The 27,661-nt window shown below is 48.0% G+C and overlaps 1 protein-coding gene across 4 annotated transcripts; it reads left to right on the top strand.

Moving 5' to 3' along the window:
• The first annotated feature begins 989 nt into the window (after positions 1 to 989).
• Positions 990 to 27,638, top strand: LOC116952796 (histone lysine demethylase PHF8-like). Of its 4 annotated transcripts, none has more exons than XM_032972450.2 (23): positions 991 to 1,220; positions 3,503 to 3,588; positions 4,289 to 4,502; positions 4,870 to 5,030; positions 5,438 to 5,579; positions 6,165 to 6,351; positions 7,211 to 7,373; positions 8,405 to 8,492; positions 9,489 to 9,595; positions 10,460 to 10,551; positions 12,714 to 12,803; positions 13,790 to 14,179; positions 14,863 to 14,993; positions 16,152 to 16,196; positions 17,116 to 17,378; positions 17,734 to 17,813; positions 18,381 to 18,526; positions 19,233 to 19,555; positions 20,226 to 20,321; positions 21,142 to 21,251; positions 21,595 to 21,798; positions 22,486 to 22,654; positions 23,199 to 27,638. In XM_032972450.2, the coding sequence occupies exons 1-23, from the start codon at positions 1,123 to 1,125 to the stop codon at positions 23,288 to 23,290; spliced, it is 3,477 nt and encodes a 1,158-aa protein (XP_032828341.2). In that variant the 5' UTR covers positions 991 to 1,122; the 3' UTR covers positions 23,291 to 27,638. The 4 variants fall into 4 exon arrangements, with proteins under 4 accessions (XP_032828343.2, XP_032828341.2, XP_032828342.2 ...); XM_032972451.2 differs by having other exon boundaries at positions 992 to 1,220; positions 4,307 to 4,502; XM_032972449.2 differs by having other exon boundaries at positions 992 to 1,220; positions 4,286 to 4,502.
• Positions 27,639 to 27,661: the final 23 nt, after the last annotated feature.

Raw genomic sequence — 27,661 nt, 5'->3', positions numbered from 1 at the left:
ACAAGGCTACGGGGTAAACCGTCTGGGTTGACAGCTGTCAAGCCGGAGCCACGATATCTACCTGAGCAATAAGGGGCGGGGCCTGATCAATAATGGGCGGTGTCTGATCAATAAGGGGCGTGGTCTAGAGATGATGAACGCCCCCCGTGTATGTAAAGGTAATGGGAGCAGCATTAAACACGCGCAGTAGACAGCCCGCAATGCCTTCGGGGCCGTCCATAAATGACGTCACGCACCTAGGGCGGGGGGGGGGGTCAGACATTTGTGACGATGTGTGACGAGGGGGGGGATTTGAGAAATGTGACGTCACGTCAAAATGCGCAACTTTAAATAAATATAGACAACACGTTCTACTTAATTAAATATACTTTTTAATCAATGTTTTCTCCTACAACATCAGAGTGCAGCGCCACATTAAATACGCACTACAATGACAATAGTTTAAAGCGATTTGAAACATGTTTTTTTTCCAAAATGGAAATATGGTTTGGGGGGTGCAGAGCTTTGTGACGTCATATTTGAGGGTGGGGGTCTGACTTTTTGTGACGCCGTGTGACGAGGGGGGGGGGGTCAAGAATCGTCCAAAATCGCGTGACGTCATTTATGGACGGCCCCTAGGTCGACTCGGCCTCAAATGAGTACCTGGCGCGAATGTGTAAACATCGCCACTGGGGAGACAAAGGCGGCCGGGCGTGGTGTTGGCCACCCCACCCCATCGCGTGCCGTTTCCGGCCTTCACAGGTGCTCGCTAGCAGCACTTGCCCAAGCAAGTCTGTCAAGGCTACACGGGGGACCTTTGTCTTTGTGAAGGCGACCGATTGCGCAATCGCGCCCGGGCGCCAACGTTCAGCTCACCGCGTGCAGATCCGACAACATTCTCACGTGCGACCGTACAAATATTCGCATTTCGGAGCAAAAAAAAAATTTGCAGTGCAACGATTCGCCTCCCCCCGTTTAGATTTAACATGAACATTGTGTAAAATGTTGACGTAAACATATATGTGTTGTTTTTTTTTTACACAAAGATATTAAAGCTAAACCTCTGGGCTGGCATAAGGACGCCGCGGTGGCGAATGTGCGGATCGCAGACGCGCGGTTGGTGCTCGCGGTGGTCGTCGCAAGATGGCGGGCGAGCCCGTGTATTGCGTTTGCCGCCTCCCTTACGATGTCACTCGCTTCATGATCGAGTGCGACGTCTGCAAGGACTGGTTCCACGGCAGGTGAGGAGCGCCGCGCAGCCCCGAGCCGCGCTGTGTGAGCGATGCTCCGCGTCCCCCCCCCCGCCCGCCGCCGTCCTCCCCGCGCTCCGCGAACGCACGGCCGCGCTGGGGCCTGGTCGATTTTTCGTAATCAATGGAGCCCGCGGCTCGCCTGGGCGGTGGCGTTTAGCGCGGGGAGGCGCTCGGCCCGCGTCGCTCGCGGCGGCGCAAGAGACCGAGCACGCGTCGGCTGCGGCCGAGACGAGGGCGGCGAGACGGGGTAGGGCGAGGCTTCGAGGCGACGGCCGTCACGCCTGGGTTGCACGTTTTTCGGTGCGGACGCGCGGAACGTAAATAAAGTAGCCGTCGTGCAGCCTGGGCCTGCGCCAGGCGAGCCCCGTGCGCAGTTGGCGCACCGCTGAGTTGAGTTACAAAACAAAAGCCGCGGCTCCCACTGTCTCTGGAGTCAGCGACGAGGGTGACCACGGCCTGGCGCGATTCGTAACGCTGCGGCGTGGTCGGCACGGGTCAGCCGGGGAGGTAAGAAGGGGACTGGGGGTTAGGCCCGTAGCTCGCGCAGTGATCGCGTTGGGCCTGCTGTTCCAGCTCCGCGGGTTGAGCTCCGCTTGTTGCTTTCACCGATTCTACCTCGCGTGTTCTGTCAACAGTGGGGGCGCTTGTGCAAGAGAAAAAGATCATTCGGGCTAAGACGCGAAACCTTTGGCGCTGAGAACAGTGCGAGTACCGCGAACGGGCTCTTGCGTCACTGCTCGGCTGTCGGAGTCACTTTCACTACTTTTGCGGAATTTTTTACGAGTCGCTTTTCAAGTCGGTAGTAACAACGTGCTTGTAAACAATGTATTTTAAGGAAAATGTTAGGGGGCGCGTCTTATAATCCAGGATCTGCGTGTGGGCACAATTGTATTACTTTGATACAGGGCCCAAGGTTTGGTGCGGCCTATTTTCCGAAGCGTCTTTAAATCCGGCGAATATGGGAATCGTGATAACGTGCATCAGGAATACTTATAATCTCAAGGACGATGTCAGGAGGGTCCTGCATCATTGGATTGTTTGGCCAATTCCACGGTGAAGTGAATGTGGAGTTAAGCTCCATTCTTCTTCATATGATCGGCGATAGACTTTGTTTTAATGTTGAATGTACAGTACTTGTAATTGTACTTGCACCTGCCATAGTAATATCCCGATGTACCTTGTAAAATAGATCATGCTTGGTATATGGAAACGTTTGGGGTCCATGTTCTTTGTTTCGTTACATCTTGCTGTATTTAGTACCCCGCTATGTTGTGATGGCGGTGGCGTATTGATGGTGCACTGCCCGATGAATCTATGAGTTCGATTCCCAGCCACCGCTAACATCAGTTGCGAGTGATATCTGAACCGGCTCTTGGCATTCCCTTCAACCAGCGTGGTGAAATACTGTACATGGTTAAACGGTACAGGCCTTTATCCACCAGTGCATTTGTAAATTGTTGTAGATTTTATGTGGGCATTATTTCCTGTTCAATGGTTATCGTTGACTGCAATACTTGTTATTGCATTTCACGATATATGCCATTTTTAATCTTGTATATATGTACATCTCTATATATTATGGCAACTAATGGACTTTACGAATGTGTGCTCGGGTGGCCTATATATGCGTGTGATTATTGCACTTGTAGGATTTAAACGTTTACTCATATCCACCCCAACTCTATTACGTGCTGTGGTGGCAGGTTTTTCCCACAGAAACACTTCGTATGGGTGTATTATCCAGTTGTCAAACTTTTGCGTGTTGAGCAATATATGTAATAGTAAAGTCAGACTGCAGTTGTTGTTTACAAAGGCAATTGGACAGTGCTTGTCTTATTGGTGGCCTTAAGAAAATAAATAAAATAGCATACTGTATATCCAAGGCAGGGTGTAGTATCATGGGAAAGCTACTACTGACTTCTCACAAAGTGGAACTCGTATTATGGACACCCAAGAAGACATGTTTTGTCTGAGTCCCACCTAACTGGTGTACAAACTGTTGTACCGCCATCAAGTTTTTCGTTAACAGTACTAAGCCTGTATCCATTCATATCTTAATCAGCAATTGACACAACCAGTGTGGATAAAGCAAAAACAAAATAATCCGTGAACAGTGGATGTCGTATGGAAAGACTGGCTCCTTCCTGAGAATATGAAATTTAAATCGTGAGTCATGGTTGTCAACATTTGTAAATTGAGCAGGTAAACACACATTTTCCCCTGATAGCCTATACAACTAAATGTGAAATATTTGCCTCTTGTGTCCACAGCTGTGTTGATGTTGAGGAGAGTGCAGCAGCCAGCATTGACCTGTATCACTGCCCCAACTGTGTGAAGCATCATGGTCCCTCTGTCAGTAAGTATCTCATTTACCTCCCATTTGTGCCTATGGTGACGCATTGTGTGTCCCACTCATCATAACTTTCTCTCCCCTGATTAAAACCTACAGTGCTTGTAAAGCCAAATCGTACCTTTTTTTTACTTACAAGTTGCTTACCCTATCCTGCCATTAAATCCCAGATGTCATGCACTTGTACTAACTGGCACATCTTAGTTTGGTAAAATAGAGCTGTCAGACCGGTGACATCACCCCTGCATCATCTACGTTTCCAAGTCTATTTGATGAAGATGGTTTACCACAATGATAACCCTGGATTTTATGCTATCTACTATGCCTAGGGATTGCATAGATGGGAATGCATAGGTGAGCTTGACATTGAACAGTAGATTGAACAATGCTTCAGTTCCAGTCGATTGTGAATACATGGTATTACGTATGCATGTTACCTTTTACGCTCATGGAGAAATCATGACAATACACATCAGACAGTACTGATGAGGGTGAGGGGCAGGGGAAAGGGGAGATTGAGAGTAGGCAGTCATACATTACAAGCCAACGTCGGTTACCTGTGAAAATGCTGGAGCGTAAATCTCCGATGAGCACTGTTGGCTACGTACGGCGCGAAAGAAGTTCAACATGCATGCATACAAATTGGAATGTGTCTTTTGGATTTTCTTCGCCGCTTGCAGTTGCTGCTTATAAGAGTTTGTAGAAGCTCCTTACCCCCGTGCAGTGCGCAGGCGGAGGAACCAGAGCTCAAAGCAGCAGGAGGCAGGAGTGGTGCTTGACAAGGTTTCGGGAACGGCTGGGGGGAAAGGCGTTACTGGAGGGGGCGCCATGTTGGCAGGGGCGGGCTTGGGCGGGAGCAAACCCGTGCAGACTGGCTCCTCCATCTTCATCAAGGAGCTGCGCAGTCGCATGTTTCCCAGGTGAGCTGTTGCTGCTGCAGTTACTCATGCTGCTGAAGCCGCTGTTATTGCTGCTGATGTTTCTCCTGCTGCTTTTGCGTCTAATGCTGCTCTGGTGGTTGCTGTTGCTCTGAGGGATGTGGCTGCTGCCATGGCTGCTTATGGCTGCTTTTGCCAGTTGTGGTGGAGAATGCTGTTGTTGCTTTGGGGGTTGCTACTGGTGCTGCGGTTATAGCTGCTGCTGTCTTAACCCCACTATACTCATCTCTGCATACTGGCATAATAAGGTCCTCACTCGCAGCACTTGCCCCCTGTACTTTGTCAGGATTTAAGGCTCATCTAACCTTTGTCTTTGTGTCCGCACCCTGGCGGCGTTGTGCATCAACAGTGCGGACGATGTTCTGCTGAAGCCGCACGGCAGTCAGCTGACACTGCAGTACCTGGAGCAGGCCGGCTTTGAGACGCCCATCCTCGTCGCCAAGAAGGATGGTCTGGGCATGATGGTGCCACCCACCTCCTTCACCGTGAGCGACGTGGAGCAATACGTGGGTACGTGCTTCTCTGGGTGCATCCCTGCCAAGCCACTCGGCGGGTGGTGGGGGGTGGGCCACGGTTCAGAGCAGGGAGTGTAGTCAGCGAGTTGCTGACTGATTGGCACAGATTGTAGAGCGCATTCTCATCGTGTGTGTGTGGGGTGGTTTACTTCAGTCACTCTTCTTCTTGCTGGCGGTAGAGGACTCGTAAGCAGAACAAGAGGAGTTAAAACCCTGATCTACTCTACCCATAGGCTCTTGAAAGCCTTGGAGCATCAAGGAATGCAGTACACATCACTTAAAATGGGACCATGTACAGAAATAACATTATTTCATCAAATTTAGTGATTGCTTTCATTGTTGCGTGACGGATTCCGCAATATCCCATCGTAAAGGGAAATGTTCCCGTCTCGCACACTGCAGGCAGTGAACGTCTCATCGATGTGATTGACGTGCCCCGCCAAGCGAGCGTGAAGATGACGCTGGGCGAGTTTGTACAGTACTACAACAGCCCCAATCATGGCCAGGTGATGAACGTCATCAGCCTGGAGTTCTCCAACACCCGGTGAGCACACAGAGGGGGGAAAGCCTGTGGTAGGATGGAATACCCGTCTTGTTATATGTGTTGACCCAAGGGTCGTTTGTCTAACTACTCCGTTTCACAATTGTGTGTCCGCAAAGCCGCTGATTTCAGATTGACTGCAGTGCCTTCAAGAGCCGTGTTTGGCCATCTAGCTTGAGGATCTCCTCTGCCTTGCACTTGCTCATTGTCACAAGGCGGGTACCGTCCACGCGTAGGATGTCCTAACCGTTCCTATTGCTGTTAGGGACTGATAATGATGTCATGTTCAGGCTCGGGCTTGCGACTTATTTATTAATAATTTGATAATTCCGGGTGATGTGCACAATTAAGTTTTTACCTCACCACTACAAATATTTTTATCATAAGACTAAAATGTGGATTCGACCCTTTTCACCAAAGACTTCCAGCTACAGTGATTTCTTCGGTTGTGTGGTATTTTAAGTGCGGTGAACTCCCGTTTATGTTTTCTTTTAAATGAGAAATTGGTGTGACAACCGCACACTGGAGAGACCGGGCCCTGCCATGTGGAATTTGTACTGAGAGCCATGCCTGTTGCGGTTGGTGCAGCTTGTCCGCGCTTGTGGAGCCACCTGAGGTGGTGCGCAACCTGTCGTGGGTGGAGAACTACTGGCCCCTGGACTCGCAGTTCCCCACCCCACACGTGGATAAGTACTGCCTGATGGGCGTCAAGGACAGCTACACTGACTTCCACATCGACTTTGGTGGCACCTCCGTGTGGTACCACGTACTCAAGGTCAGTCGGCTCACCTGCTAGTCATTCACGTCGGCTGTCTAATGTGCAATTTAATGCAGGTTACAGAGACTTCTTACTAAGTAGTGATGTTCATAGGCTGCCCGAGCCACAGTTGTAAGATTGTGAGTTTATATCCAAGACTGGGGGAGGGGGGTGATAGTTCACACAGCACGTGATCCCACCATGGGTAGTGTAATGACCACCACTTGTGGTACAGCAGCGGCTGTGTTGTGGAGAGGCTGGCCCCACCATTAATGTTTGGGATTTCTGCAGTTTGCTGAGTGTCACCAAATTCCCCCTGCCTTCACCTATGAGCATGAATGGGTATACCACAGTTAGTTCCCAGTTTGTGAGTGGTGGGGTAAACTGGTTACCCACAGGTCTTCCAAGACATCTGCCCAGCATTTAGGTAGGACAAATGCCCTCTACAGCAGTGTTATTCACTAACGTTCAGAGGGGGGCCCCTTTCACATTTGTGTATTGTTGGGGGCCGCACGTCAGGGACCGCACTAAAGGCCACCAGGGGCCGCCACTGGTCTCTGGGCCTTGCAATGAAGAACACTGCTCTAGAGAGGCTTTGTAGAGCTCCCTTTAGTAGAGGCTCTTTCTTGAGCATGTGTGTATGTTGATCTTTTTTCGCACTGTACATAGCCAACTGTGATAATTGGAGGTGCATTTTTTAAGGCTGCATCTGTACCATATTTAACTTGAGCCTACATTTTACAGCTCTAAGTTATTCTATCATTGTTTTAAGTACACATTGTGGACTCACGAGTCCAGGACCACAATCGCCGCTGTTAACGTACATATACTTACATTGCTTCAAACTAAAAGCAGAGTGCCGTGTTTGCGCTGCCAGGGCGAGAAGATCTTCTATCTGATCAAGCCAACCAACGCCAACCTGGCCCTGTACGAGCGCTGGAGCCTCTCTTCCAACCAGAACGAGATGTTCTTCGGGGACCAGGTGGACAAGTGCTACCGCTGCACGGTGAAGCAGGGCCAAACGCTGCTCATTCCCACAGGTGAGACCGTGGTCAGGTGAGGCTGCTCTGCTGCAGCTCATTGCAGTGCACCACCTGCTGCCCTTGGCCGCGTCGGAGTGAACCTGGGAAGTTGTGGTTGCAGTGGCGCACACACACCTGTGCTTTTTTGACAAACGGTGGATCGCATATATTTGTGAAACTCAAATTCTGTGATCAGTGTCAGGGGACCATGAGCTGACACTACAGAAAGTGGGTTCGAGGATCCATCTGTGAACTTTGAAGTGGTATCTCTTTTTAATTGTGGGGTTTCTCCAGATATTGCAATTTCTTCTTGCATGCCAAACACTCCTCAAAATGGAATTAGCTAAAATGTCAACGAAGGACCCTCATAAAAGTCTTCCGAACCTGTGTGAGGCTTTTCTGAATAAGTTAATTGCATTGTAATGGAATTAATAAAAGTAAATTCTCTCCATCTAAGAGATCAATATGTTGGCACTCATTCCCATTGGTGGAAAGTGGTAATGATTTTATTGACTCGACAATATTGGCTGGGTTCTTATTTAATGAAATAAAGTTGATAGTTGTTATGAAACGTGACTACGGTTTGAACTTGCAATCATCTAGTTGTGAGTTGAGCATCCTGACCGACAGTGCTACCTGTCTAGATTTGCTTATTTACTATTGTGTCTGTAGACAAGTGAGATGAGAGCACATTGAGACATTGTAACGTTTTATCTCGTTTACAATGGAAATCCTGAGGACATGCAGTTAGGCATACATGCCGGCGTATAGGTTAAAATGTTATAAAACTCGTCTATGACCAAATTACCTGGAATGCGCCAGATCCGGTCGTATATCCGAGGTTAAGCACTGTTGAGCCTGGATAACACTTGGCTTGTACACGAGTATTTTGTTGGAATGACCACTCTTACAGAAATGTTTTATTACCGGATCTTAGGAACCCTGAGCTGCATCATTTCGAGTTCACGATTTAGTGGCGAGTTGCAAGTTCTTTGTTGTATGGAGACGGAGATAGAAGCTGCCTGTGGAATTCCCCACGTCCTATTCAGGCTGGATCCACGGCGTGCTCACCCCCGTCGACTGCATCGCCTTTGGTGGAAACTTCCTTCACAACCTCAACATCGGCATGCAGCTGAGGTGAGCTGCGAACATCGTGGCCCAAGGGACTTGCAGAGCTGACACTGTCGAGGATCCCGGATTCAAATTTGGGTTCAGTCACCCCCTCCCCCATTCAACTGGTTTTTCAAGTTTAGCAAGTTAATGGTAATGACCCAGTAAAACCATTATATGACATGTGTTTTTTGCACTAAATTAAACATTTTCTAGCTCCAGCATTGCACGTGTTGCTTGCATTGCCTTGCAACGCACACTATCTGTAGGTAATTTAAGAATGTCCGCCACTCATGAGAAAGAGTCAGATATTTTCTCTAACCTAAGAAATTATCATATGATGGTGAGAAGCTTTGCACTTGTGTCGCATAGTTTTCAGAGGTATTCATGTTAAAATAAAAGTACGTCTCTACTTCTAACGTGAAGTTGCAGTAATTAGTTTACAATTAAGTTGAGGATTCATTGAAGATGGATCAACTAGAGTAGCAAGTGGTGATTAAGTTCCTACATTTGCAGGGGAAACAAAGGACATGAAATACATGAATGAATGTATTCATTATGTCTCGGTGAGTCCCCCTCTTGTCATCTGAAACATTGGTGTAAACAATTATTATTATTGATGGATTGAGCATTTATGACAAACCCAGAAGGGGATATTCTGGAAGTGCTCAAAATGAAACCATTGCAAATTTGTACTAAATCTCCGTCCAAAGGTTGCATTGTTTAGTTTACGTATTTTTTAATGAATGCTCACGGTCCGAATTAATGCAAAAAAAAAAACCGAATGAAACCGTGCAGACACCGTACATGAATTGGTATAAACAAATACATTGTCAGGATTTTGATTTAAAGCTTTCGTGACTGCAGTAATTCATATTCTTAGCTCTTTCGGTAAAGTCACGTTGAAGGGAAACAATAAGAATAGAAATTGTGAGGACTCGTCAACTCGCTCAGGGTTGATGGTCTACGCCTCCAGTGGAGGTTTCGCAGAGCGTGATTGTGCAGTGCACGGTCATTGTGCAGGGTGTCTGAAATGGAAAAGCGCCTCAAGACGGCTGACCTCTTCTCCTTCCCCAACTTCGAGACGCTGCTGTGGTACACCGGCCGGAGCCTCCTTGAGACCTTCCGTGGTAAGCGTGTGTGTGGGTGCATGTGTACGTGTGTGGGTGCATGTGCTTGGGTGCGTGCGCGCGTGTATGGGTACGCATCCGAAAGCTCTACAAATTGTGCTTTATTGTGCCTAGCCATGGGTTGCACCCCAATCACGCCCTCGGTATCATCGGTTATAGAGATGCCTCTGTTGGAACAACTCGCCCCTGGGATAGTGGTGAACATGCCACACGTGGTGGGGGACGTTCGCCCCAGAAGACATTACTGTTGGCTTCCCCTTGAAGTGGTCTTGGAGAACTAAGGATTGAGTTGATTTTAATACCGGATTTTGCATCTTCAACTTTGATATTGTAATGTGCTCAAAATAAAATAGTTACCCAGCAAGTAAATCACCAATCAATACTTCCTTATAATCGCCGATTTTCTGCCGAATCGTTTGTATCAGTTGTGTCCATGAGGTGAAGAACATCATTCATTACCCTTAGAGTTGGCAGAGCATAACGTCATGTCAGGGAACGACTCAAGATGACACTACAGAACTACTTCTAGAACCACATCAATAGCCTCTCGTGACATGAGGTACGCACTAACAGTTAAATAACCGACTTGTTGTGCTGCCAGTGGGTTTAGGAGTCAAATCAACACTTCTTCCAAACTGGTGGATTTCAGGAGTGTGTGGCCACACAACTGCAGCAGAACCTAGGGGTCGTGATTAAGTTCACGTTCATCAGGGTGCATGGTTTACCTCCAAACAGTGCCCAAAGCTCATTGCAGCCTTGACTGTAGCGAGCTGCCCGTGTGACCCCATGTGACCCCGTGTGTCCCCGTGTGCCCCCCACCCCCCTTGTGTCTCTTCTGTGCCCCCATCACGACTGCATTTGCAGAGCTGCGAGCACGCGGGAACCAGCCGCCCGCCTACCTGACGCAAGGAGCCAAGGCCCTCAACTCCACCCTTCGCTCGTGGATGCGCAAGGAGGTTCGATGCCCGCTCTCGTCCTGCATTGGCCATTATCTCTCGTACACACACACACAGAGCCTTGAGCAGAGAATGCAGGTGCTATGTTATCCAAATAGTATGTGAATCCAAAATGGGCAGGACAAAGTTGTGGAAGGTGGAGAGACCGGACTAATACAGAGTGTATGAGAGATCACACACAAAGTTGGGAGAGAGTAGGCAAAGGATCAGATCGAGCAGGGTCGGTGTGGGGGAAACGATAAAAAAGAGAAGCCAGTGACTTGAGAGATGGTTTGGACCAAGCAAGGAGAGTGGATGACACATCAGATACAGTGAGGGAAAAAAGTATTTGATCCCCTGCTGATTTTGTACGTTTGCCCACTGACAAAGAAATTATCAGTCTATAATTTTAATGGTAGGTTTATTTGAACAGTGAGAGACAGAATAACAACAACAAAATCCAGAAAAACGCATATCAAAAATGTTATAAATTGATGTGCATTTTAATGAGGGAAATAAGTATTTGACCCCCCTGCAAAATATAACTTAATACTTGGTGGCAAAACCCTTGTTGGCAATCACAGAGGTCAGACGTTTCTTGTAATTGGCCACCAGGTTTGCACACATCTCAGGAGGGATTTTGTCCCACTCCTCTTTGCAGATCTTCTCCAAAGGATTAAGGTTTTGAGGCTGACGTTTGGCAACTCGAACCTTCAGCTCCCTCCACATATTTTATATGGGATTAAGGTCTGGAGACTGGCTAAGCCACTCCAGGACCTTAATGTGCTTCTTCTTGAGCCACTCCTTTGTTGCCTTGGCCGTGTGTTTTGGGTCATTGTCATGCTGGAATACCCATCCACGACCCATTTTCAATGCCCTGGCTGAGGGAAGGAGGTTCTCACCCAAGATTTGACGGAACATGGCCCCGTCCATCGTCCCTTTGATGCGGTGAAGCTGTCTTGTCCCCTTAGCAGAAAAACACCCCCAAAGCATAATGTTTCCACCTCCATGTTTGACGGTGGGGGATGGTGTTCTTGGGGTCATAGGCACCATTCCTCCTCCTCCAAACACGACGAGTTGAGTTGATGCCAAAGAGCTCCATTTTGGTCCCATCTGACCACAACACTTTCACCCAGTTATCCTCTGAATCATTCAGATGTTCATTGGCAAACTTCAGACGGGCATATATATGTGCTTTCTTGAGCAGGGGGACCTTGCGGGCGCTGCAGGATTTCAGTCCTACACGGCATAGTGTGTTACCAATTGTTTTCTTGGTGACTATGGTCCCAGCTGCCTTGAGATCATTGACAAGATCCTCCCGTGTAGTTCTGGGCTGATTCCTCACCGTTCTCATGATCATTGCAACTCCACGAGGTGAGATCTTGCATGGAGCCCCAGGCCGAGGGAGATTGACAGTTATTTTGTGTTTCTTCCATTTGCGAATAATCGCTCCAACTGTTGTCACCTTCCCACCAAGCTGCTTGGCAATGGTCTTGTAGCCCATTTCAGCCTTGTGCCTACAATCTTGTCCCTGACATCCTTGGAGAGCTCTTTGGTCTTGGCCATGGTGGAGAGTTTGGAATCTGATTGATTGATTGCTTCTGTGGACAAGTGTCTTTTATACAGGTAACAAGCTGAGATTAGGAGCACTCCCTTTAAGAGTGTGCTCCTAATCTCAGCTCGTTACCTGTATAAAAGACACCTGGGAGCCAGAAATCTTTCTGATTGAGAGGGGGTCAAATACTTATTTCCCTCATTAAAATGCATATCAATTTATAACATTTTTGACATGTGTTTATCTGGATTTTTTGTTGTTATTCTGTCTCTCACTGTTCAAATAAACCTACCATTCAAATTATAGGCTGATAATTTCTTTGTCAGTGAGCACGCGTACAAAATCAGCAGGGGATCAAATACTTTTTTCCCTCACTGTATATGATCTCAAGTGCAAATGATGGAGTATGGTTCTACAGGAAGGTTTATGGTAGCAGTCATTGGGTGAAAACCATAACCCATTTGATCAGCACGTTATTAGCAAACATCCAGCATTTTCACACATAGATGTGTTAGTTTTAAAATCTTTCATGTGTAATATTGTTTATTTATGAAATTTCATTAATGATCTTTTTCTGATAGTGTTGAATGCTACTGGAAGTCATGGTTTTACTTTGTTGTGACTGCAGGTGCTGGGGGACCATGAGCCAGATATCCCAGATGACATCAACTATGGGCAGCTCACCAAGGATCTGGCGAAGGAGATCCGCATTGCGGAGGTGCGTGTGGCCCAGAAGCCTCATCCCTCTCGACTGCCTTAGTTTGGCTCAAAGTGCATTTATCAGTTTCCATTAAATCTTGATCAAGTGCACGAGGTCATTACGGCCAGTGGTGTTGGATACAATATCCTGCACAGTTAAAGCTGCGCTTTCCAAGGCCGCGAGGTCATCGCAGCCAGCGTTGCTTAAGCTGCCACACCTTGACATCACTCCCTTCAGATAGATCCGAGTCTTTGCACAGTCGATATCAGCCCCTCAGGGTCTGCACGTACGATCTCCTACCATCCGGCTTTAGGTCTTCCCCTTAGTTACCAACATCTTGATGGCACGCCAATGTTTGGCTTGGTAACATGTCCTGCTCCGTCCTGCACACATGCTCCTCTCATCGCAACCTTATTCTGGTAACATCCACAATGTTCCCGTCATGTGCTGTCCAAAGCTTCTAAGTTGCATAACTAATGCCAGAAGCTTTTTAAAATGTTTGTATCCTGAAGTTCTCCTTGCTGACCAGTACAGCAAAAAAACCTTACTTCTTCTTCAAGCTCTCGGCCGTTCACCTTTTGTTGCCAGAAAAAAGGGGAAAAACCCTATTAGTATATTTTGGTATTGGCAAAGGAGGCCTCATGATGTAGATGCTTACCCCGAGCTCTCATTACTCTGATAGTGCGTTGTCTTTGAACTGTGTGCCTTTTGGCGTAATTTGGTCGATCACCATAGACTAGGCTTTAAGAAAAGCTGTCGCTGGTGTGGACCAATGAGTTTCAAGGACAATGCATAAATTATCAGAGGTTTTTTTTTGCATTTTGACTGCAAGTATTGTGGTTAATGTAAACATTATTCCTTGCAAAAGGGGTCAGTTTTGTTGCCGGAAAAAAGGGGGAAAATCCTATTGGTGAATCAATGCTTGCCAGATACAATTGTAATGTATTAGTCTGCAAAGTCACGCGCCGATCTTCAGCTTGGCAGATTTCACCGCCTTCTTGCAGAATCCCCCAAGTGGCGGTGGCGGCGGTGTGACGGGGGCAGCTGCGGGAGTGGGGGGCGGCCGCCGCGGGGTTGCACGAACCACCTGGGGCGGGGCTGAGCCGCTGCTGCTGGAGCCGGGCCCTCGTGCCGTGCGGCTCGTGCCCGGTCACACGGCGCTGTCGGACAGCGAGGGGGAGCCGGGCGAGGTGATCATCGGCGTGCGCCACAAGCCTCCGCGCGCCCTCGGCCCCGACGCCGGCCCCGGCCCCGTCGCGGGCCCCGGCACCGCCAAGGGCAAGCGCTCGAAGAAAGGGAAAGGACGCGCAGCGAAGGCCAACATGGGGCTCGACGCTCTGGAGATTCACACGGTGGAGGGGCTGCACAAGATGGGCACGACTAAGAAGGGCGCGGTGCGTGGAGATTGCACACCACGGAGTGTGTGTGTGTGTGTCTGTGGTTATGGGTGAGGTTGTCTGTGGGTGCGCGTGTGTATGGGTGTGGATATGGCAACAGTGGCGCAGCGGTTAGTGCACCGCGCTACGAACACCGGCGACCCGAGTTCAATTGCCGCTCTTGGCCAACCAGTGACGACAATCTGAACTGTTCCTGTGCCTCCGCTAGGTCATCTCGGCCTCAAATGAGTACCTGGTTTGTGATGTGTATACATCGTCACTGGGGAGACAGGTGGTCAGGAGTTGTGTTGGCTACCACATTGTGCACCGTGCTGGCCTTCATAGGTGCTCGCTAACAGATTTCCACAACAGTCTGCTACAGGCTACATGGGGATCTTTGTCTTTGGTGGCCAACATGGGCATGGCCAACAATGGGGGTGGTTGGTGGAGACTATCATGCGATTGGTGTGTGGTGGTGATAATAGTGGATGGGCATGACCAAGAGTGAATGACGTCACAGTTGGAGACTGATTTTGTGGGTGGAAGTGATGGTTATTGTTGTGCTTCGGTGCTGATGATGCAGATTTTGCTGCCGCTGGTGGTAGCGATTGGCACTGCTAATGCTTGTGATGACGGTAATGCTGATAGTGCTATGAATATTAAGAGTGCTGGCGGTAATGGTCTGTGTGTTGCCCATTCAGAAGGCGACTCCTCGTTCACCGCAGAAGGGCAGGCTGGGCAAGGGTGTGCAGATAGTGCCCACTGGCGCAGACGTGAAGACCCTGGACAGCGAGAACGTTCGTCTCGTGCTGTCCAACGGCAAGGTGCTGAGGTGGGTGTGAGCCACAGAGCCAGGCCATGAGGCCACATGGGGCAGCGCTTTCTCAACTGTAAGAACGCGCTTTAGGTTAAAGTATGGAAGAGTAGAGGTCAATTCTATTTGAGGAATGAGTAATGTAATTGTTACTGCATGGCTCAGAGAGTTGGACATTTAACAAAGCAACGAGAAAACAAACCTCTGGCCTTAGAATGCAGTTGCACATAGAGGGTGCGAGGAATGTCATAGTCGGACATGGTGACTTGTGTGCGTGGCTGGAGAGCTTAGTGAACGTAAATCAGGAAGAGGAGGATGTGGTTGCTGGGACAGACGGAGGGTGGAGGAAGACAAGTTATGGAGACAAGCATTATCTGTGGGCCAAAGCATAAATCGGTACCACCTAAAGTAGCTTTAGTTATACCGATTTATTTACATGACGAATAAAAGTGAATGGTTGGTAACCCACTAGTTTCAAATTGTTTTCACGTAACTAATGTAATTGGCCACATAGCAAAAATTTAAACCACTATGCTCGTTGCATGTTTAAATTATTGTTATATAATTCCAGTAACCCCCCCCCCCCCTTTGCTCTCCGCACCTGTTTGGCTCATGGTGATGATGTAATCTTGCTCTATTTAAGACCGGAAGTAGATGGATTGCTTCACTATTCTGGAAAATCGCCCGATGTAATTGCCAGCGAAACGTCGTACTCAAATTGGAAATGTTGTTGGTTTCCTCTCCAACACACCAGTGGGCTGAAGTAGTAACTAATTGGCACGTCTTGTTTACGTGACAAACCTTACTGGCTGTGTCGGGTTATGGAGGGTTACGACACATTTATACTTAAGCGATATAACCCAATAACCTTGATTATGAATATTTGTATAAAATTACAGTGTCATTTTACACAGTCGTTTTGCTGTGGGTGACCTCACAGCAGACATTTTATTTGCTTACAATATTTTGACAATTCTGAGTTTGTATATTTGTCTGGGATGAGTGGGTGCATAGGTTTTATGTGTATATAAATGCAATTGTGTGATTATTTTTTTTATCTGTAAATTTTGATATTCATTTTCACGATACATCTTTGCATCCCAAGTCATTTCAGGACTTTTTTGGTTTGATTCATTGTGTTCAGCATCTGACATTTTTTCCCATATTTTGTAACAGCAAAAAGAAGACCAAAAAAAAGCTTGGCAGTCCATTTAAACATCAGTAAGTAGTGTGTATGCATGTGCATATGTGTGTGTTATTGTTTAATGTAATAGCATAATAGCGATCCTACTCTTGGCTGTGATGCAAATAATTGCGCCCTGCACATTTTCAGTGACATTTGAACATCTGAATCTGACCAGAGGTTCACTCAGCATCATATTAATGATGCATATTGGTCAAGAATATTGGCACTGTGGTGCTAAAGTAGGCCTTGCATGGTGCTGGCCATATCACCACTGCCCCCTTGCACCATGCTTGTCTTCATAGGCGCTTGCTAACAGCATTTTCCCCCATAATTTAAATTGTGTGTGCAGTGGTGGAAGCGTAAATTTGAGTGCCGCTATGAAACCCGCCCTCCTGCAGAGGCTGTTGTGCACTGCCACTTCCCTCTGCAGTAACATCGTGCTGTAGGAATAAGAAGCATTCTAAAATTACTCGGTTCACGTGTTCAGTGTTTTGAGAAGTGCCAGTATAGCATACCGTTGCGTATCGGCACATTTCAATTACCGGGCATATTTATGTTTTGTAAAATTAGATATTTAGCCAATTTTTTTATACGTTACTGACAACATGCCTTGCACACTTGTACTTTTATTACTCGTTTGTTGTGTAAAATTGTTATCATTTTGGCCACTTTTGCTGAAGGAGTGGACAAACGCATTTCCATCGTAAAGCTATATGCGAGCATGGGAATGCATGCACACACAAATTCACTGATTATTGATATCTTGCAACTACAGGGTTCCGTCTATCGCTGTAGTTAGCCTGTGCATTAACATCCCAAACAGGAACCAAGAAAGGATAGCTACCTTAATTAGTCCCAATAATTTGGCAATTCAATGTTTATTGACCTTTGGATGAAACTGCACCCTCTCCCCCCTGGTATATCTAACCCACCACCTCTTCCTTGCTCCCGCAGCGCCAAGGATCTGAAGCAGGGGGAGGTGGGGAAGTTTGAGCCGATGTTTGGCGTGGGAGGAGGCGCCGCGGGAGGCGTTGTAGTGGCCGCTCCCGTGGGGGGCACAGTTGTGGTGGGGGGCACTGGGGCGGCCGCAGGTCTCAAGAAGGAGGCTAAGACTGCGAGGGATGCCTACGACTATGACTCGGACGAGGACCGCATGGCGATCGATGAGACGCCCATCAAGAAGGGCCGCAAGGAGGCGTGGAAGCACACAGGAAAAGGTAGCCGCGTGCCACTGACTCCCTGAATAATACAAATACCGCCACCCCCCCCCCAGTGACGCCGTGACGCTGTTCACAGTGTGAGGCCTTCCCGTTTGAGAAACGCCCTACTTGTGGAACTAAGCTTTCTCCTACACCCGCACTCTGTCTTCACGCTAATACAGCAGGTGGCATCACTCACACACTCCCATTTCCAACTTTCGGAGGTCTTTGAATGTTACTGTAGACGTCTTTTTTCAAGTCATTTTGGTCTCGGCAGACTGCTGAATTCAAAATAATAAAAACAATTGTTTATATATTAGTTATTTACAAATATCAGCTGTCTCCAAATTATCTTTTGCATTTTTTGTTGCAGAGCGGCCAGTTAAAGTGGAGGTGAAGAAAAGCTGGGCTGTGCCTGCATCCGCTGTAAAGAAGGAAACCAAGGCCAGCCCAGTGCGTGCAGAGCTCACGCACAGAGACACACTCAGCGACATGCACACACATTATTCAACAAAGATTTCCTGTGTAGCCATATATACCTTGAGGGCAAGTGCTGTTAGGGAGCACCTATTAAGGTCGGCAAACTGACAGGAAGGTAGTGTTGCCAGAAGCGTGGCCTGCCACCTTTGTCTCCCGGTAGTTGATGTATATACCACTGCACCAGGCACTCATGAAGGCTGAGTGATACAAAGACAAAGATCTCCCATATAGCCTGAACATGTTCTTGGGGGAAGTGCTGTTAGTGAACACCTATGAAGGCCAACATGGCACACGAGGAGGTAGGTGGCTAGCACCATGCCTGGACACGCACACTCGGTTGTTCACTCGCTCGTGTTCATAATATCTCGGCACACTTTCCTCCTGGTTCCACTCCCGCATGTTCAACCGCTTTCTCCTCTGCATCCTCTCCGATATACCTCATCTCCCAATTCCACTTCGTCCAAATGCTGCTGCCAAACTTTTCACTCGCATCTGCACCCCAGATGGACTCGAGTCTAACGCTAACCGTGCCCCGTGCAGGTGGTGGAGCCCGGCTCTGAGGACGAGGATTCCCTGCAGATTGACGTCGGGGGTGCGGGCGGAGTGGCCGAGGGGGCCGTGCCCCGTGGCGTCGGAGGCTCCATCCTCGACCTGCTCAAGGCCAGCCGGCAGGTTGGCAACGACGGGTCAGTGGACGTGCCCGCGATGACGTTTGGTCACGTGGGGCATGCGCTTGGCAATCGTTCACTCTGATCGCTACTCGCCCAGACACAGAGCTACTCGCTCGGCAAGCATTAGCTTGCTGCTTGCAGGCGAAGGTGATCGCTCACTCGCAGAAGCACTCGCTCACCTCACGCTGAGCACTCGATACTCACGCATCCAGCATTCACCCAGACACTCACTCACTTACTCAACCACTCATCCACTCACTCAGTCACTGGCTAAATGATTATCTTAACCACTCATTAGTACAATCACTACAACTTACAAAATGGATTCAACTGCCGAGTAACTTTCCATTAAGTCATTCGGCATGCATTTAAATACTCAACCACTGTTACACTCAATCAGTACTCGCACAACCGCTCGCCACTCAAGCAATGGGCTTCCTTAAATTGTATCCCAACTGACCACCTGCAGGTGCAGTCACGTTTTCCACAAATGGAAAATAAAGAAATTGCTCAGACACGATTGCAGCGCACGGCAACAAAGAGTGGAACGAGCCGTGAACTCGTAGCTACGGGCGAACGTCTCGAGCGGTGCGGGTGGCCCACACTCGTTGTCTTCTTCTTGAAGAGTCACTCCACTTCTCCTTTGCTCGTTCGAGCTCCCCCCCACCCCCCGTGCCCGCTCACCCCGATTCCTACGTGCCATGTGCCCCCCTTCCCCCAGTGAGCCGCCGGCATCTCCAAGCACGCGCGAGGCTATTCAGGGCATGCTCTCGATGGCGGGCTCAGCCACGCGGCTCGGCTGGCCCGTAACCGGCTCCCAGGTGGGCGGGCGAAGGCACGCGGCGGCCGCCGCGGCCATGGCCGCGGCGGCCGCGGCCGCTGCCGCCGCGGCCGCGGCCACTGGGACGACAACGGCGGCGGGCGATGCCAGGAGAGGGGCCCAGCGGCAGAGGCCCGAGGCGCGGCCCGGCCGCTCGACGAGCGAGGGGGATGGGGATTCTGAGGACGACGACCTGGACCCGTGCTTCAAGGACTCGGAGTACGGTGCGAAGCTCACGCCACGGCCGCCTTGTCGCGCCTGTGGAGGGGGCTGCCTGAGCCGTTGTCGTGGTGCCTGCAGGAGAAAATGCTGCCACGCTGATGGGGACGCACGGCAGCTCCGTGTTTAACGGAACACCTAGAGTGGGTGGAAAAGCACGTGGATCAAGGTTTCCACAGGATCGAGACAGCGCTGGGTGGCACTTGCCCCCAGGGTTGCTTGAAGGCTTTGAAGGGTGCTGAATCCACATATGAAGTCAGATATGAAATAGCACTAATTTTCAGACACTTTTTAAATCGTTTGTATGCCAATCCCGACAGAAAGTGAGTGAAGTTTATGAGTGAATATACTTTTGTCAAATAAATATAAGTTTGCTAACATATCTCTTAGTTGGGTTTGGGTTGAAAAACCTATATACCATAGGCAAAACAGGTGCATCGGTGCCGTTATTTATAAACACATTGTGTGGGGGGGGGGGCAATGGTACAGTGGTCTGCTCACCATGGCAATCCCAATGAGCTGGTTTTGAATTTCAACCACGAATAACATTAGTTAAATGCAGCTGGGAATGTTGCCGGCTGCACCAACCCATCGTGCTGTGCTTAATAGGCACTCACTAACAGCGCTCGCAGTCACTAAAGCTCAATGTGTGCGTTGGTGTCTCTCGTGTTCCAGTCTACCCTTCCCTGGAGTCGGACGACGAGGAGCCGGTCTTCAAGTCTCGCACCAAGAAGAAGAAGGGCGTGGGAGATGCACCTTGGAACCCTGGAGGTGCTGAGCCTCTCGTCGCCACGACACCACCAGTGCCAAAAACACAAACGCGCCTTTTTGGGACAAGTACCCAGGTCGTGATTGTCCAGGGGATATCTGATACAGGCTTTCGAGCTTCGTTAACGAGGAATCAATACTGAAATGTCTGGTCAGCCGTGTAGTCGTAGTTGTGACAGCACGGCTGTAACTCACGTACACTTGAATGCGATGCTAGTGAGGTGATGCTACTGAAGCACGCTCCAATGAAACGCCTGCAAGTGACTTACAGATATTTTGGTATGAGACTTCAAAGTCAGCCTAGGTACGGCCAGTTTCTCCAAAATTAGAACTGTTACACTTCTAAATTCTGTCTTTAGATGAATGTGGCTGTGATAGCTACTGTTTTCACTCCCATACTGCCTCGTGGGAGACATGAAAACGAAGAGTGGAATTAATTGTATTGACCCTGGTGGGATGATTGGGTGAGTCGACTTTTGACCGTTAATTGAACTTTCGACCTTTCGTCTTGTTCTCTAATCATAGCACCGCTGGGCCAGATTGGGTTAGGCTATGTATTGATTGGATGGAGAATTGGCACTGAGAGTGATGGAGGCAAAAAAAATTCGTTAAGGTCAGTGTCGGGAATGTGAAGACGTCAGATAATACGGACGACACACGACTGATCCCGGACGAGACTTTCCTCATCACTGAACGTGAAGTTAAATTGCAGAGACAGTTGGAATACCCGCTGTGGTGCGTGTACTTGAAAAGGCGATCTTCTGTGCCATGCTGACCTTAAGAGGCGCTTGCTAACAGCCCTTCCTCGTCTCTTGTACCACAGCCAAAGTGGTGCCTACGGTGCCACGTCCCGAGCGGCCGGTGAGAGAGGGTACGCGCGTCCCCTCCATCGAGACCGGCCTCGCTGCTGCCGCCGCTAAACTCTCACAGCAGGTACGCATAGCACCAGCCTGTTGCACGCAATGCACACACCACCAGCTGTCACGATACAGACAGCACTAGCAGTCATGCACCGCGCACACGGCACTGGCTGTCACCATACACACAGCACCATCTGTCACCATGCACACAGCGCCAGCTCACACACACCATACACAAACCACCCCGCCCTCTCCGTCACTAAGGTGGTGTGATGCTCTTCCAAATTCCATGGCCTCCATACAAGCAGGACCCAACTGGGCAAGTGCACCCCTGCTTGCTTTTGAAATGCAACGCTCATCCGCCGTGTGTTGCTGCTGCTGTGCCCGTCCCTCTCGCCCGCGCTCTGTGCGTGCAGGAACAGCACAAGCCGGCCAAGCGGAAGTACCTGCGCAAGCGTGCCGCCACCGTGCCGGGGGCGGGGGGCGTGGGAGAGGTGGACCCCCTCGCCGCAGGGGCCGCCGCCGTCTCCGCCGCCATCTCCGCGACCGCTGAGGGCAGCGACCCTCTTGGGGAGGAACCCCCCAAAGAACCCCAGGGCTCCCCGGACGCTCGCTCACAGGTACCGCGCCGCCGAACAAGGGATGGGGGGGGGGGGTAGCCGTCATGTGACTCCAGTCGTGCTTTAGCGACAGCGCGTTGCTGCTCGACACTGACCGATGCAGAAGGGCTCGCTGCTGTAGACACGTTGGTGTAATCGGACTCGCTGCTGGAGACCGACTCTCATAAGCTGAAGCTGCAGACTAACTCACTGACTCTTTTAGACTAATAGTTGTAGACTCACTACTGTTTCACACATAGGCTTTCGCGACTAATATCCATAATAGAGGTTTTTTGGTTTAGATCGCGTAAATATATACGTGTCGTTAAAACCCTCCGCCACCCGACACAGCCAACTAGTAAGGGTTGTCACGTAAACAAAAATTATTCACGAGTGCAGCACACTGGTGTGTTGGAGAGCCAAGCCACAACATTTACAATCTAGTGGACTCACTACTGTAGAATCATTTCTCTGACTACTGCATACAGACTCTTCTTTCGACTGACACTTCCTGTGGAGTGCTCGAGAATGATCAACGTGTTTAGATTGGCTGCCGTGGGTGACTTCACCACCTTGGACCACCTGTTGTAGTGTTAACGCTGCAGGCGCGACTGCAGAGTCTTGATAGACCGGCTCCTCTAAGATGACCGTTGCAGGCCAGGAGGCGGCTGTAAAAGCGGCGTGCGTGCGGTGTCGTGATGGCGGCAGGAGTTCTTCACGGGGAGCCTCGCCGACCACGAGTACACGTCGGCAGGGGGCGGCACCTTCGGCCTGGCGCGGGGAGCCACGCCCATGGCTCCCGGCGTGTTCCTGTCATCACGGAGACCCAGCGCCCCCGTGCCCAGCACCCCCACCGCCAACCTGGGGTCCCCCAAAGGTACGGTAGCACCCGGTGCCCCTTCCCCCCGCTTGCCTGTCTGTGCATTCATAGTCCGTGTTGCAGATGACATGACCCAGCAGTAGTGCGTTCGCTGCTTGTTGCAGAGATTAGCGGTCCAATTCCGGCCGGCCGTCCTGGTTATTATTGCGGGTCTGTGAACAATGAATATGTGCCGTCTGCTTCACAGTTAAAGATCCCCCCTGACATAATTTTAAATAAATAGGCCATTGGCTGATTTATTGATAATATATGTTGAATAGTCCATTGTCTGATTTATTGATACTGTAGGCTTAAGTAGTATCAGATGTAAATTATGCAGGATAATTACGTAAGAGCTAGTAATGACTTAGTGCTACTAGAGGCCTTTTAAATGATGAACAGGGTAATTGTCACAGTAGCTAAAATTGTGGGGTATTTGCCCATGGTCAAAAAAAATTAGAGGGCAGCACGTGCATCACAGCAAGTCGGGGTATTTATTATCTTTAGGACGAGGGGTGGAGCTGACTGCTTTGCCATGTCTGCTCATGTGGTTCTTTTCCAGCGGGGAAGAGGCCTCGGAAGGGTCTGGCCACTGCCAAGCAGAGGCTGGGGAAGATCCTGAAGATTCAGAAGAACGGCCGCTTCTTATTGTGAGCGCTTAATTGGGGGGGGGGGGTTGTGTGTTTGTGTTGACAGAGAGATCTTGACGTGCTCGGAGTTCCTTCAATGCACGCTCCGGCTAGCCAATACTACCACCGTGGCCTATAGACAGTGTTGGGAGGATGTATTTTGAAAATAAATCCATCTTTATTACTTCTTACTTCACATTTTGAACTAGTTATGTATTTATTTTATTGTTAGAGCACTGTATTCCGTTTGATTGCTTTTATGATCTGCATAGTCAAATTCAAAGGGTATCTCGCTGCTCTAAGGCGCAAACGGGCACCACTTATTTAGAACTGTTGATGTCCCTGCGGCTGGTGTTGGGAATTCCACATTCCCGAAGAAATGCCAGTGTCTATAAATCGTCGAAAGTTGACTTACCTGCAAATTGGTGCTAAATTTATGAGAAGAAATAGATACTTACAAGCTGAGTCAACCCTCCCATTCATTAACTTATTTAACCAGGAGATAAAGTGAACTCGTTTAGATGCATGAAACAACATTTCCCCTTTTGCCAGCGTGTGCACTTTTAATTCACAAGCTAATGACTTAGAGGTGAGCACTTTGATTTAGCTTTCATTTGAACGATTTAACCTCGGAATTAACAGAATCGTTCAACTAATATTGTTGCTGTCCTGACATTAACATAAGCTACCAGTGAGATTATTTTACCCTTTGATTTTTTGACATGTTTATAATTTAGGATGTAATCGTAAAAGTTATTATTTGGAATGTGCTAAATGTAATTAAATTGTACACTAAAAATGGAGTAATATGTCACGAACGGTCACCTGCGTTTAGTGATCCAAGTGCAGTGATGCGTCCCCCCCCCCCAGCACTGCCTACAAAAGCCACACACACGGACACAGCTTCACACACGCAACAGCAGCAACACTGGTATATCGCACTCCGGAGGATCCGAGTACGTCATACGTCACAAGTATTTCAATGATGGTGCAATTTTTTCATTATCTTTTTCTCTCAGTGTTAGCGAGCAAGCCACAATGGTCGCAGTAGATGCAGCCCACTGCCAACGCATGCACTACAGGTGTTGCATTAAAGTCTTGGTAAAAGTTCGTAGCTTAAATTCCGATTCTCGTTGAGGCCACATTTTGCCAATGTCAATTTGGCATGAACAAGATGCAAATTATTTCCTTTGGCATTGGTAGTTAAGCACAAAAAGCACCTCCGCTGTCGTGATTAAACCTGATCCCGTAGTTTTGTTGCAAAGTCAATGGCTGTCCTGCAAGGTCTGGTCTGAGTCTCGTCATCGTCGCCACCATCTGGCTGTAGGTCTACTATTTTGTCTGTGACCTCGGGGCTGCTCAAATGTCTGTCTGGGTGACCTGCCTCTTCCAGTCTGCATACATCTCCGTCCATCGCTGTCTTGCTCAAACAAGCAATGTGGCAGTGCTCATCTCCATTGGCGGCTCTGGTTGAAATTCCACATTCCCATGGTGGAGGCCAGTGACAAACACTGATGACTTCCTACAAAATGGTTAGTACTTCCCACTCGCAGTTGGAAGGTCACGAGTTTAAATCTTAATCGGGGGTCAACTCGTCCTATCATCTCTCCAGGGCCGATATAATTATAACTTTTTGTGGGAATTCCACAGAAGTCACCCTCTTACAAATTAGGCATTTGATTGGTGGTGGATATGGGATGTTTTTGGTCTGTGCACCAACCAAAACAATCGTTGAATAAACAAGAAACTTGGTCAGATGTTCAATCCTACACAATACTGTTTACTTCCACAAGAGCTCGATTGTGTTTGTTATTTCAGCGCCTCACACTTGTTAGGTGTTATTGCTGGTCTCTGCAGCTGGGTCTTGTCATGGGGTCTAGTAAGAGTGATGAGCGACATCTGTAATGTCAATGATGGGTCACTGTAATACGCCTCATGCATGTGGTGGTGAAGGATATCGCGAAAGAAATACATGTGTTTTGACTATTGCCTGTGTCATACATTGAAACGAATGGCAATTAATGTGTAATGCATTTCATAAGCCATTTGTTTCAATGGGAAAAATAATAAAATCACTATATCCTTCAGAAAGGTATTGCCCATTGGTAAAATGTTGTTGCCTAAAGTGAGAAATACCATGTGATATAGGCAATAGCAAGTCAATAGGTACCCAGAAACACCAGGACGTGCTAATGGTAATACTATTCTTGCCGCGTACTGGCCATTATCACCAGTCTTATAATTGGCATTTTTGGACATCGTCACACGCGTGCCCTGTCGCAACACAGTATAAGTTACATAGAGATTGAGTGAAGGTGTGTGTGTGTAATCCTTTGAGGTGGTGGTTCAATTGTCACTGAGAAGAAGCTAACCTGTGACCACGTGAGCAACAATGTGTTTTTATATTGGGAAATCCGCGGTCTGTGAGACAGTCTGGCCAAGCAGTTTTGAAATAAATAATGAGAATAGTTAAAAACTATAGGAAATCTTAAACGTTTGTTGTTTTGTTGTAGATTTTTTGTATTTATTTATGACTTTTTTCTAATCACAATACTGCAGTGTATTATCATTTGTAACATTTTCGGATGACATGTTGCAAGCATTTTTTAAAATTTACTTTAACATTTAGAGGCAAGACTTATTTTACTAAATATGCTCTCCGTTTCGAAATGTCGTAAGCTTTTTTGAGATATTATTTCGTATTCTAATTTAAGTGTGCATAAGTTCTGTAAAAAAAAAAAGTTTATTACCTCTTACACACTAGTTTCTAATAAATATTAAGCCCAAAATTAAAGCACTGCAGATTTAGTGAGTTCTGTAAAATGTTCTACTTACCCTACGTTATAACAAGTGGCCCAATGAAGTGTCGGTCGTCATAAGTGAATTGGTATTGGTGAGTTCGATCAAACGTTAGGCCCTGGTAAATTTGGCTAAAGTCACCCCACAGCTCGACCCTATGAAAAATGTGAAGACTAATTTTAGCTGGGTCGAACGTCAAATAATGAAGCATTTCCCTGCTGAAATATAATGCGTGGCAGTGCTCTTCTGCTGACAACAAGCCATTGTCAGAATAATTGCACATTCCTGCTGTGCGCGACCATCCTCTCCATGAAACCAACCCCCGTGAGGAAGTAGTTTTGGCTGAGTTGACCCCCATCCTGGATATTCGAACGTCCGTCCGTCCCACCGAGTCGTGTGATCTAATCACAGAGCCACTGGGCGCATGTGAGAATATTCCATTGAGATCGCGTAAGATCACCGAAAACCACTGAACAGCTGACGTGAGCACCTAGTGTGTACGAGGTATCGGTGAACACTTGTATTTTATTGTGTTCTTATCTGCACAGCGGCACCGACTTTGGCAGTTGTGCAATCTGCCATCAGCCCACCTAGGCCTTCCCAGTTGCTCCAGAGGAAGTTCAGCGCAGTGCTCATCCTTTGTCCACTGTTAACACGTTTGTGATGAGAGTGAATTTGAGAAAAGTTGCAGCTTTGTTTTATCGTAACATCACTTAGAATGTGTATGCTACTCCACTGTGTGTCAATTTGTAAAACGCAGGTAGGTAATTGAGACTGGAACCGATGATTACCAATGAACAAGCAATATATATAAAAAAAATTGGTGCGTTGAGCCTGAAGTTAAAATGAAGACGTGAGAATCATTACCCGAACCCAGGTGGATAGCGGGGCAGCTGTTTGTGCAGATAAAAGCAGATTTGCTGAGATGACTTTTAATTTGTCGCTTTGTACCCTCCCAACTAACTGAACGGATACTGTTCTTACTGTTTGTGGTACGCAATTCAGTTGACCGCTCAGACTCGTGAGTTACCGGTAATAAGTTTATGTTTTAGACATTAAACTAGAGTGTAAAAAAAGAATATATATTTTTTTGCAGCCAACAATATTCTGACTAAGTTCGAGTTAAGGCTTTCTTTTTGTGTACATTTACAAACTCTGCAGACTGTCTATTTGACAGCGTAACGAGAAGCATTATTTTATACGGAACACAATTGTAACCGGCCCAACATGTTTTTTTAAAACACTGAAAGTTTTGAGAATAGTTCTGTTGTATTTTGTAAGCAGCTTTTTGTAGGTTGTTAACAGAGTTTTGAAATCTGTTTTTTTTTAAATGACACTTAACGATAGTAACCCGCATTTAAAGGCCGTGATAAAAACCTTTTTGTACTTTGTAATGTAATCATTTCCCGTGTGTTCATTGCGTGCGGTTGTCACTTGTACAGACGTGTTTGTGTATGGGTTTGAAAGTGATGTCTCATTCAAGGTTATTTGCCTTCATAGACACCACATGTATCATCCAGAAGTGCTTGGAACTAATGGTTTTATTTGTCCATTAAATTTTCTGGTTATTGCTATTCCCGGTTGCTTCCTGGATTTG

Source organism: Petromyzon marinus, chromosome 48, assembly GCF_048934315.1.
Source record: "Petromyzon marinus isolate PM22_M1 ecotype Great Lakes invasive population chromosome 48, UKy_Petmar_22M1.pri1.0, whole genome shotgun sequence".
NCBI lineage: Eukaryota > Metazoa > Chordata > Hyperoartia > Petromyzontiformes > Petromyzontidae > Petromyzon > Petromyzon marinus.
The sequence above is the reverse complement of the archived record's forward strand: the minus strand, read 5'-3'. Positions and strand labels throughout refer to the sequence as shown.

Excerpts from the sequence above, each read along its gene's own strand:
- LOC116952796 (XM_032972449.2), top strand. The coding sequence starts at position 1,123 with ATGGCGGGCGAGCCCGTGTATTGCGTTTGCCGCCTCCCTTACGATGTC. Across the intron at positions 4,503-4,869 it reads CGCAGTCGCATGTTTCCCAG|TGCGGACGATGTTCTGCTGA; the intron begins GTGAGCTGTTGC and ends GTGCATCAACAG. Across the intron at positions 5,580-6,164 it reads CTGGAGTTCTCCAACACCCG|CTTGTCCGCGCTTGTGGAGC; the intron begins GTGAGCACACAG and ends CGGTTGGTGCAG.